Source organism: Nansenia antarctica, assembly GCF_963989245.1.
Source record: "Nansenia antarctica genome assembly, chromosome: 14".
Classification (NCBI taxonomy): domain Eukaryota; kingdom Metazoa; phylum Chordata; class Actinopteri; order Argentiniformes; family Microstomatidae; genus Nansenia; species Nansenia antarctica.
In genome coordinates this window covers 24,672,289-24,683,465 of record NC_137684.1, presented here as the reverse complement: position 1 = coordinate 24,683,465, position 11,177 = coordinate 24,672,289, and the positions used below count along the sequence as shown (strand labels likewise).

General features: G+C 44.5%; 2 protein-coding genes across 2 annotated transcripts; one reads left to right on the top strand and one right to left on the bottom strand.

Annotated features, from left to right (window-relative positions):
* The first annotated feature begins 333 nt into the window (after positions 1 to 333).
* Positions 334 to 3,879, top strand: spata2l (spermatogenesis associated 2-like). Its single transcript, XM_080545378.1, has 3 exons — positions 334 to 439; positions 1,433 to 1,782; positions 2,202 to 3,879. Exons 2-3 carry the CDS (start codon positions 1,438 to 1,440, stop codon positions 3,459 to 3,461), a joined length of 1,605 nt encoding a protein of 534 aa, XP_080401504.1. The 5' UTR covers positions 334 to 439; positions 1,433 to 1,437; the 3' UTR covers positions 3,462 to 3,879.
* A 1,493-nt stretch (positions 3,880 to 5,372) lies between these two features.
* pdf (peptide deformylase, mitochondrial) lies at positions 5,373 to 6,737 on the bottom strand. Its single transcript, XM_080545140.1, has 2 exons — positions 6,067 to 6,737; positions 5,373 to 5,775 (listed from the first exon to the last, which is right to left on the bottom strand). The coding sequence occupies exons 1-2, from the start codon at positions 6,665 to 6,667 to the stop codon at positions 5,618 to 5,620; spliced, it is 759 nt and encodes a 252-aa protein (XP_080401266.1). The 5' UTR covers positions 6,668 to 6,737; the 3' UTR covers positions 5,373 to 5,617.
* Between the last annotated feature and the right edge of the window lie 4,440 nt (positions 6,738 to 11,177).

Sequence of the window (11,177 nt, the reverse complement as noted above, 5' to 3'; positions counted from 1 at the left end):
CTTCCATCTATTGGTCCTAGAGTGCTAAGACATCCCACTAGGAGTGCGTTCGTAAATTTGCTCTCTGGGCGACGGAGTGCACAGTAAGTTCAACGTCACAGAGCAACCGAGTACTTTGATTGGACAAGAGTCATTCCACGAGTGCTGATCAGATTCCCAAAGCGAATTTACGAACGCACTCTACGACACCTATGTTGTTGGGGGGTGAGTGGACACGTGACAGTGTTTTACTTTTCTGAACTTTTGGGAGTTCAACAAATCACGCTTATGAATGTCATTAGCAGCACTCCGCATGTGATCGCAATGACTTAGGGAATACTTTACCCAAAAAGTTTTAAATGTTATCAACCTGGCTAGCTGGCTACATTGATAAAAACGCGAGCCAAGTCAGCCAAGCAGACATCTAGCTAGCTAACTAGCAAGCTAGGAGGAATATTCGGTCAGTGAGTATCTACTATCTATGTTCATAACAGGCAATTTCATTCCATGATAGCTTAGTAGCTTCATGAAAGAGACGTTTAGCTACTTGGATTTAACCTCAAACGTTGTTGCAAACATGTTGTTAATATGTAGTGTCAGCAAAAATACTGGCAATCGAGACTGAAACATTTGGCTGCGTTCGTAAATTCGCTCTGAGAGCGCCGGAGCACCCGCTCGGTTCAACGTCACAAAGGGACCAAGTCATTTGATTGGACAAGAGGCACAGCCGTGAGTGCTGATCAGATTTCCAGAGTGTGTTTAGGAACGCACCCATTATTTAGCAAGGCTAAAGCCTTAGCAATGACTTCTGCTCGATGACAACAGTGAGTCATTAGCTAAGCTGGTTTATTTTTTTGACACTTATGTTATGATATCTCCGGTCTACACGTGTGGTCGTGAACATGGGATTTCGCGTACGATTGCTAACTAGGCCTTGCTATTATTATTGCAATTTTTTTTCTTTGATAAACAATGATACTATCTATGAGCATGTCAGGCCACTTTCACTTTCAGTACATTTCGTGACGTTAGAATTATAAGGTTCTATCTCCATCTTTGTCAAAATTGAGTTTTTTACATAATCTGATCCATTAGGTGTTTATTAATGCCTGTGTGGTGTTATTTTTAAAATGTTGACATTTTTTAGTTAGTAATTCATAAAATACAAAGGTTCCATCTCACAGAACATAATGTAATGTAAAAACTTTGACGCTCAATATCTCTGAACTACCCTAAACGGAGATAGAACCGTATCATTCTAAACGGAGATAGAACCTTATCATTCTAAACGGAGATAGAACCTTATCATTCTAAGCTCACGACTTCTCGTAAACATGGTTCTTCCCACTTTTCACCACAATATCAATATCATAAATTCTAGACAACGCCCATTCCACAGATTGCATCCATAACATTGTAATGTTGCTATATTGCCATTGTTCCCTGCATGTAGCTGAGATGATGACCGCCCCGGGGAAGAACAGAGCCAGAGATCTGGTGGACTGCTACCGGACCAGTTTGGAGCACAGGATCGAACAGGGCGATTGGAACCTGGTGTGTCGAGATGAGGACCTGTGTAAGCAGGTGGAGGAGCTGCTGAGGGACAGCTGTGCCCAGGACGTACACTCCTCCCTGGGCCTGGATCCTCTGGGTCTGATGGAGGAGTCACTCAAGACGGTGCCACACGCCTTGGGCAGAGCCGGGTCTGGCCTGGAGCGGCTGGCCAGAGCGTTTGAAGTGCTGGAACTGGCAGCCCTCAACCTATACCTCTGTCCCTGGAGGAAAGAGTACAGAGTGGTGAAGGTATGCTAATTTAATGTACTAGATATGGGGATGTTTGGTAGCCTAGATCCAGATCTGTATCGGCTTGAGCGAACTCCTATGACTAGGTTCATATCCGACAGCAATAGCTTGTTGTCATGGTTAGAGTTAGGGTTGTGGAGCTGGCTAAACTACATACAGATTGTGAGCCAGGCAAGGATGTTGTTGGCTATCAGTGTGTATAGTTTAATACCTATCTCAAATCAAAATGTGGAAAGGGTCTCTGTCCCGAAAATGTGTATTTGTATTGTTTACATTACAACTACTACAATTACACTAACAATACTTTTCCCCTCCCACTTTATCTTCTGTCTCTCTTTCTCCCTACCTCCCTCTTTATCTTCCCCCTATCTCTCTCTTTCATTCCCTCCCCCATCCCTCTCTGTTTCTCTCTAATCCAGATGTTCTCGGGCATGTTCACCCACTACGTCAAGCCTGCGCTCTCCATGCAGCAGGTGCTGGAACTGTTTGGGTTGCTAGGATACCACGCCACGGAGACAAGACGGTGCGAGGAGCTTCTCCTTCGCTCCCCGGCCGTCCCGGTAGACACTCTCCTCCGCCTGTCCTGCGCCTTCTTCGCCGCACGCTGCGAATGTCAACTCCTCCTGGCCAATCCGGGGAAGCGTGCCAGGGGAGGGTCGGAGTGGGAGCTGAGCCTGACCCAGGAGAGGCTGAAGGGTCACAGCCTGCAGGTATCCCTGGAGAACACCAAGAAGAGGTTGGAAACCATGGCGCCACTGAAAGAGGAACTACTGGAGTTGTCTACCGCGGAGTTAGACCTGGATCTGTATACAGCAGAGGCCCTGGAGTGTAAGGACGCACAGAGAGAGTCAGGGTTTAACACGTCACCACCGACTATCGCAAGGGGCTCTAATGGTGTTTCGACACCAAGAGAGACTGTATGTGTCTCTACACTGAACTGCCAGTTGACCAAGACTGCATTGACCCCATTAGTGCCTACCGTAAACAGCCCACCTTACAAGCAAAGGGAAAGTCCATACGAGGAGCTGTGCAAGTCGGCGTCAGACAGGATGGAGTCACTCTCACTCACGTCCCAAGCGTGTGGAGATGGCAGGGAGAACGTGTCTGCTCAGAAATGCAGCTGCATCAAGTCCCACAATCGGTACATCCAACACTGCAAGGACTGCAACACCCTACATAGCGTGAGCTGTGCCTGTTTGTATAAGTGCCAAGAGGAGAGGCATGAGATCTGTGACCTGGTCGAATCGGAGCACAGGGAGAGTAAAAGGTCATTACCGCCACAGCGAGGGAGTCCTAGAGAGGGAAGTGTGGCTCTGTCCCCTGCCCATGACGACCAGAGACAGTCCACTGGCCTGCACGATCAGTCTGATGGAAGAAGCGTCGCTACACCCCAGCCTGTTCCTTTACATGGCTGCTGTGACCCTGCCCACCCCGACCCTCGCATGGCCTGCTTGACCTGCAGGGCGTTTCACACCAGTGAATGCAGAGACGGGGTGCAGTGCTCGAGAAGCCGCCATGATATCCGTGAGTTGGGCGACTGCTCTGGTGGTCAGGCGTGCTCGAAGCCTCCACACATCCTGTGTCGGTACTGCATCGCTGAGTATTGTAAAGACTGTTGGTATAGAACACCACTTAACTGTGCTTGCGGCCAGCCCTTTGACCAGTCCACCACAGTTTGAATTTGAATTTACAAACTGTTTGAGTTGCACTTTAGCAATGGACCTATCGCTAAGCCACGCCCCAAAATAGAAATTGTCCAATCATATCACAGCAAACTCCTGCCACTGTAAGTCATGGAATGTCATTTAGTCACTGTCAGTGAAGCGTTGTAGTTTTCAAAGGGGGCGTGGCTTAGCGATAGATCTATTGGCAAAAGCACTGTGCCTTTAAACAAGGCCTAAAAGGCTCATTGGAATGAAGAAATGCACCACATTGATAATAATAATGGCAATCACCCACATGTTGCCTTTACGATTCATAATTAGCCTTTTAAGAACTCATATATTTTTCTATTTGGGTTTCAGTGTGGAACTGTCAGTTATTCTTTATGTAGCCTTATTTCCTTGACTATTTAGTCAACTGCCATTAAACATTGAGATACGGACACATACTTGTACTTAAGTTAGACGTTTGTTTGTTTGAGACAATACTGTATGATGGGGGTTGTTAATTTAGTATGTTTGTTTTCATTAGTTCTGGATTTCAATAAAAAGTTGGGATTTGAAAATGGGAACATGCGTCTGTCTCTTATTGAATGCTACTCTAGACATTGATGTATTATTATTGTATTGATTTGTTAGGATATATATTTTTCAAAGGTCCTATTGTTCATTTGTCTAGCACCAGCTGCTTAGTTATGATGTTACATATCTTATCAGTTTTCCTGTTTTAATATGCACTTATCAGTATTGTATCCTAAGAGCACATACGACCCATTGTAAGCTACTGTCTGGGAAAGCATCTGATGGCCCTGAAGCCAGGTGCAGCAGGATACGCCTTTCCGTTCTCACGTCAAACACAAGACAACACTCATTTCATAGTTTTAAAACATTCTAATCAAAGGGCATGGACTCTTACATCATAGTGGCCAAAAGGGGAAGGGCTCTGTGTTTTGTGAAAGTCTATGACGTATTGTAAACTGAAGAAGTAAACACCTTTCCTCTGAGATCGCCTCAGGGTTGGGTCCAGCTGCTGCAGCACTACTTTGTACTCTACGTGTGATCTTCAATAAACTTCCACTTGTGCAATAGAGCAAACATCTCCTATTTCTTGGAGCAGTCAATCAAAAGAACTGATTCTAACAGATTGCTGGGTGCAACACCATCATATAAAAGCTTATTTTTTACACCCTTCAGCTAGCGTATGATTCTGGTCATCTCTGGTGATAGATCAGTTTGTCAGTCATTTGTAAGCTCCTTTAGTTGTGTGGAAGTAGATGGCCTTTGCATTAAACAACGTGGCCAGAGAACTCTTTCTTCTAGACTTGCTTAAAATGACTGAATAAGCCGATTGTTGAGCGCAACAATCAGTTCATTCATTGATGGATAATAATAACCCATGCTATGTTCACAAATCAACTTGCAGGAATTCTACATAAACATTGGGGTGGCTGTGGCGCAGGAGGTAGAGGCGCCGTCTAATGATCGTCTAATTGTGCTTTGAGTTGCATTCATGTACGAAAGGCGCTATATAAATAAGTTTCACTTCACTTCACTAATGATCGTGAGATTGGCAGATCGGCGGTTCGAGCCCCGGCTGGCCACATGTCGAAGTGTCCTTGGGCAAGACACCGAATCCCAAATTGCTCCCAGTGAGCGGGCCGGCGCCTTGCATGGTAGCTTGGCCGCCATTGGTGTGTGAATGTGTGTGTGAATGGGTGAATGAGAGGCCGTTGTAAAGCGCTTTGGATAAAGGTGCTATATAAGTGCAGTCCGTTTACATCCATCATACAGTACAGTCAAGACAGGGAAAGTTGCATGCTCTATTACCCCAACCATTTAATTGCAATGAACCAACTTTTCAGCATTTGTTCTTGTTCTCCTGACAACATATTACTCAGAAAGTATACACCTATGTAGTCTATTTGTCACAGTCACGGTGCTGGGCTGGGGTAGTGTTCATGATCATTTTAAACCCTTTTACACGTCCTTCCATGGCTCCCTCGTACGTGACGGCTGATCAGAGGTGTGTGTGTGTTCAGAGGGCAGAATGTAGCAGGCATGTCTCGTAGCGCTGACAAGATTGTTCTTCGTCAGAGAGAACATGTATGCAAAGTCACTGAACAATCGGAGACATTCTATCCTCCTGAATAAGCCCCAGAGTAGGTTTGAAGCTTCTACTCGTTCTGGGCCTCCCAGTTGACATTGATGAAGGTGTTGCTGTCCATGCGGTCGATGTACAGGACTCCGTCTAGGTGGTCCATCTCGTGCTGCAGGATCCGTGCAGTCCAGCCGCTCACCTGCCAGGTCACAGGCTCTGCCTTCTCATTCAGGCCTGGGAAAGATAGATTAACACGTTAATGCGCATGTGCACGCACGCACACACAAACACACACCTACAGAACAGCGTAGTTTATTTGATTTCAAGAATGAGGCAGTTAGTCATCATTACAAATTTACTATTTCGTCTTTTTCAGACAGTAGTATTAGGGTTAACCCATCCCAACTAGCCATGTCATTTAAGTCATATAGCAGTTTTAAATGGACTAATTATACTTGTTTCATTATAAGAGGCTCTGGATAGACCCCTAATGACATTGTAGCAGGTGTGTGTAATGTATCTCACCTGAGATTTCCACAGAGACGTAGCGAGGGACCGTAGCGGAGAACCCTGAGATGCTCTCACAGCCCTCCTGGAACTGAACCGTGCGCCCGTCCAGCACACGCAGCTCAGGGTTGATAAAAACCCGCAGCGGCACAACAGTGAGTCCACGGGCCTCCTGCGCCGCCGGCGAGACGTCGTCCAACATACGCTCCGGAAACTCCAGCGCCAAGATACGTAGCGGCACTCCCACCTGAGGCGCGCTCAGTCCCACGCAGTCCAGCTTGCGCATCACCGTCACCATGTTACGGATCACCAGCTGCACCTCCGGACCCAGCACTGCCGCGGGGTCCACGGCCGCAGCCTGCACCCGCAGCACAGGGTCCCCCACCTGGCAGACGTGGGTGTACGGAGGACTGGGCGGGGGCTTGATCTTCCGTTTAAAGTACTGGAGGTAGGAGCGCACCTTGATGCTGGTAGAGTGGCACCTGGAGGCAGGAGAGAGAACGGGAGGGACGGGAGGGACGCCGGCCCGGCCATAGGAGACGCTGTGATGAGGAGCTTTGGATAGACACGACCTGTACGTCCTGGATAACTGCAGGGAAGTGCACAGCGTTCTGTTCATGGCTGTGTCTGGTCCTGGGGGGTCTGAGACTGGGTTTGGGTCTAACCCTACGAGCCACTGTCAGGTACACACCACACCTGCTGGAGACAAGACAAAAGGAACCGATCACATTCCAGTTTCTATTGTAAAGCGCTTTGAGTTGCATTCATGTACAAAAGGCGCTATATAAATAAAGTTTCACTTCACTTCACTTCACAGTTATGCAATGTAGAGGGGCATTTCAGGATGTGTTAGCTAGGCCTGTTATATCATGTTAACATACATTACTAAATCACATTTGATGACTAGTAGGCTACCCAGTTATTATCCAACACTTGCACTTTTATAATAGGTGTTTGAGTCTGGCTGAGTGCATGTTCACACAGCAAATTGGTGAAGGGCAAAGAGTGATATGAGGATGCACATGACAGCTGACACATTAAAACAATGCTTTACTGAAGGATGTCCACGTGCTCCTTCAACTGAAAGATAGCTGCAATAGCCAGGTCTCTGGCTTCGTCCACTCATCAAGGGGCCTGGGGGTGAATGATGGAAAGAGCCCTGACTGTCATCTAAGTCTTTCGTATCAGGCTAGTTTGTAGCTAGGTTAGCCAGCTCGTGACGTTAGAATTATAAGGTTCTATCTCCATTTTTGTCAAAATTTAGTTTTTTACATAATCTGATCCATTAGGTGTTTATTAATGCCTGTGTGGTGTTATTTTTAAAATATTGACATTTTTGAGTTAGTAATTCATAAAATACAAAGGTTCCATCTCACAAAACATAATGGAATATAAAAACTTTGACGCTCAATATCTCTGAACTACCCTAAACGGAGATAGAACCTTATCATTCTAAACGGAGATAGAACCTTATCATTCTAAACTCACGAGCTAGCTCTGCATGTACTTTCCTGCAATGACATTGGACCATGCATGCTGTGTATTAATATGACATAACATTACCTTGCAACGTGACACGACACGCTGTTACGTCAGCTGCAGTGGGGACAGTGAAGGCATACTTTCATAGAATTCGGATTTGAAGTGAATAAAACACAAGCATGACATTGTTGCCATGTAGTCTTCAATAACCTTTTACTATACAATTATATTACTTCCTGGTCAGATTCTTCAAGTCAAGTGAACTTTCAGAATAAAAGTCCTCCCCTGGAAGCAACGGTGCAGTTCCATTATGTTTTAATTTAGGACTTTTATTTTGACAACTCTTTCCTTTTGACCCAGAAGTGTTTGGCAGCGCAGTTTCGCTGAACAGGTTCTGACAACTTGTCTGTACATGTCCAGCTCGCCGGTCGGTGTACATATAGACGGCTCATTCGTTGTGACAACTGAACTGAACTGGAAACCGAAAGGTTTTTCTCTATTTATGAATGGAACAGAAATACTGACCGCAAGTAGCTGACCTGAGATCTGATCCTGATGCCGGACTGTAGCTGGGAACTTTGTCAGCATAAAACAAGTAAATTAGATGGAGTTTAGAGACTTTGAGCCATCAGAAATCGAAACTTTATCGAGCATCCCATCGCTGCCAATGTGGATCATAGAATATGCCTGGGCACATAGAAGGTTGGACATATTGGAAGGTACCGTATTGTTTTCCAATGTTTGAACATGTGATGTGTGTTTGTAAATGTGTGTTCTTTTTTTATTTTTAAAACGATTATTGTTCAGTGAATTTGTTGAATGTTTACATTTTTATATGATTACATTTTACAACATGGTCCTTGGTAGGCCTATAACAACAGGTTTGGGGGTAAATTCCATTTTAAATTAGACAGCTTAGAAAGTGATTTTTTTTATTTTATTATTTAACCTTTATTTAACCAGGCAAACATGTAAGAACAAATTCTGGGGGGGGGGGGAGGGAGACTATAGACAGTCCAAAGCACATCTCTTTGAAAATTAGTGATATTTCCCAATTGTTGTTCTAAATTAGTTTTTTTCGAATCATTTTTTTTCAGTCACCTGAGATTGAATGGGGTTGACCCAAAACCTGCAGACACAGATTCATTCATTTTAACTGTGATTCATGAATACAGTAGGCTACACAGCTTCTAATAGTGATGAAGGTCCTATGTGTTCTCTCTCTCTATGTTAGGTCTGAACCTTAGCCTGTGGCCAGAGGATAACCTGGGGTCTCTTACCCTAGAAGAGCCACAGAGATTGAGAGCGTTGGCTGCCCAGGCGTGGTCTATACTGAAGGCCAGGGACATCAAGCGCTTCGAGAGGGTGATGCAGTTTCTGGAGGTCACCTACAAACTACTGCCAAGACTGGTGGCCCCCATCAAACACATGAAAATCATCTTTGGCCTTAAGACCATGGTATGTGTGTGTGTGTGTGTGTGTGTGTGTGTGTGTGTGTGTGTGTGTGTGTGTGTGTGTGTGTGTGTGTGTGTGTCTGTGTGAGTGTGTGTGTCTGTGTGTCTGTGTGTCTGTGTGGGTGTCTGTCTGTCTACTCTATGTATAGTTGCAGTGATCGTGTGTGTGTGCCTGTGCGTGTGTGTGCCTGTGCGTGTGTGTGTTACTGGTGTTGATTAAGCTTTGTTACTGCAGGACAAAGTGAGCAGCTGTGATTGTTTGATGTTTCCAGATAGTAATGTGGATGCTTCGTGAGGACCAAGGCATTGTCAACACCGTCGACAAGACTCTGAAGTTTTTTCCAAGTAGATTACCTCAATACCATGAATGTGTAAGTATGCAGAGGGAGGCACTTAATATAAACTACAATGTCCCATTGATTAAAGAATTGTGCATAGTTATATACTGTAGGTGATTTGTTTTAAAATTGTCAAAGTAATAAACATTAATAAACTAAGAATTTGATTAGATTTTGTTGATGTGAATATATATATGTGCGAGTATTGAAAGCCTTTATGATTTTGAATATAATTACTGGAACTAAAAATTAATTGGACCCCTATACTTTCTTTTATTTATCTTTTGTTTCTTTTTATTATTACCACTCGATCTTTTCAGTTTGTAAAGCGTCTTTGAGTGTCCAGAAAAGCGCTATATAAGTCTAATTTATTATTATTATTATTATTATTATTATAAGCATTTGATTAGATTTCGTTGATATGAATATCCCCAGTTCTGAAAGGTCCAGGCTCTAAACATCCTCATTCTGCTCCTCGTGTTCTCCCATTCAGAGCCGACGAGAGATGTACTTGATGAGGAAGAACCATCAGGACTTCAAGTCCCTGGCCCAGACCCTGGCGATGAACAAGGCCAAGCGTAAAGCCTATATCAAAGTAAACCAAATCCCATCATGCTCCTTCAGTTACTTCATTTGAGCCACAGTTATGGCTCGATTTAGTTGACTATGGCTGGATTGCTGTAGGAGTGAAGAGAATGTGAATGAGGCAACAGATGCACAGGGGTTCTCTGGATGCTGGGATGATAAGGGGCTGGGTAGGTGTCGCGTTGCGCCAGTAGGGGGTGCTGTGTAACCAACCTTTGGTTCCAGAAGACGGGATAATCAGAGAACCTTCATGTCTATGGTATAATTCGTCTATGTTCGCCACTTCTCCGCCCGAAAATCTAGGTGTAATTGCAGTATACAGAGTAGATTGTCCTACACAGACACTACACATTTATTTAATTAATTAATTAGACCCCTATACTTTCTTTTATTTCTTTTTTGTTTCTTTTTATTATTACTACTCGATCTTTTCAGTTTGTAAAGCGTCTTTGAGTGTCTAGAAAAGCGCTATATAAGTCTAATGTATTATTATTTTTAAAAATGTATTATTATTATTATCATGGAGAAGGTACTTACTGACACAGGGTGAGATAAATTATACTTTTAGTGAATCTGAGATCTGTGGTTGACAGTAACGTTCTACCTCCAGCGAGGTATATTATGTTACGTTAGGGTTATGAGAATGCATTCAGTTTACTATAAGGTAATGGGGGGGAAAGTATTTCATCCAGGTATAAGAATGTGAATGTATTCATTGTCTTGCAGGATCTGATGGAGGATCAGTATGGTGAATGCTACGCCCAGAAACTGGAGGATAGGCTGCTGAATTATCTTCAGGAGCTGGAGGCAGTGTTGCCAAGTGACACATACATTGATCAGGTGTGTGTGAGTGTGTGAGTGAGTGAGTGAGTGAGTGAGTGAGTGAGTGAGTGAGTGAGTGTGTGTGTGTGTGTGTGTGAGTGTGAGTGTGAGTGTGAGTGTGAGTGTGAGTGTGAGTGTGAGTGTGAGTGTGAGTGTGAGTGTGTGAGTGTGAGTGTGAGTGTGAGTGTGAGTGTGAGTGTGTGTGTGTGTGTGTGTGTGTGTGTGAGTGTGAGTGTGAGTGTGAGTGTGAGTGTGAGTGTGAGTGTGAGTGTGAGTGTGTGTGTGTGTGTGTGAGTGTGAGTGTGAGTGTGAGTGTGAGTGTGAGTGTGAGTGTGAGTGTGAGTGTGTGTGTGTGTGTGAGTGTGAGTGTGAGTGTGAGTGTGAGTGTGAGTGTGAGTGTGAGTGTGAGTGTGAGTGTGAATGGAAGTTCAATAAGCGGTCAAGACAT

Coding starts and splice junctions, on each gene's coding strand:
- pdf (XM_080545140.1), bottom strand. CDS start 6,667: ATGAACAGAACGCTGTGCACTTCCCTGCAGTTATCCAGGACGTACAGG. Junction 5,776..6,066: donor CGTCTCTGTGGAAATCTCAG/GTGAGATACATT, acceptor TATCTTTCCCAG/GCCTGAATGAGAAGGCAGAG.
- spata2l (XM_080545378.1), top strand. CDS start 1,438: ATGATGACCGCCCCGGGGAAGAACAGAGCCAGAGATCTGGTGGACTGC. Junction 1,783..2,201: donor AAGAGTACAGAGTGGTGAAG/GTATGCTAATTT, acceptor TCTCTAATCCAG/ATGTTCTCGGGCATGTTCAC.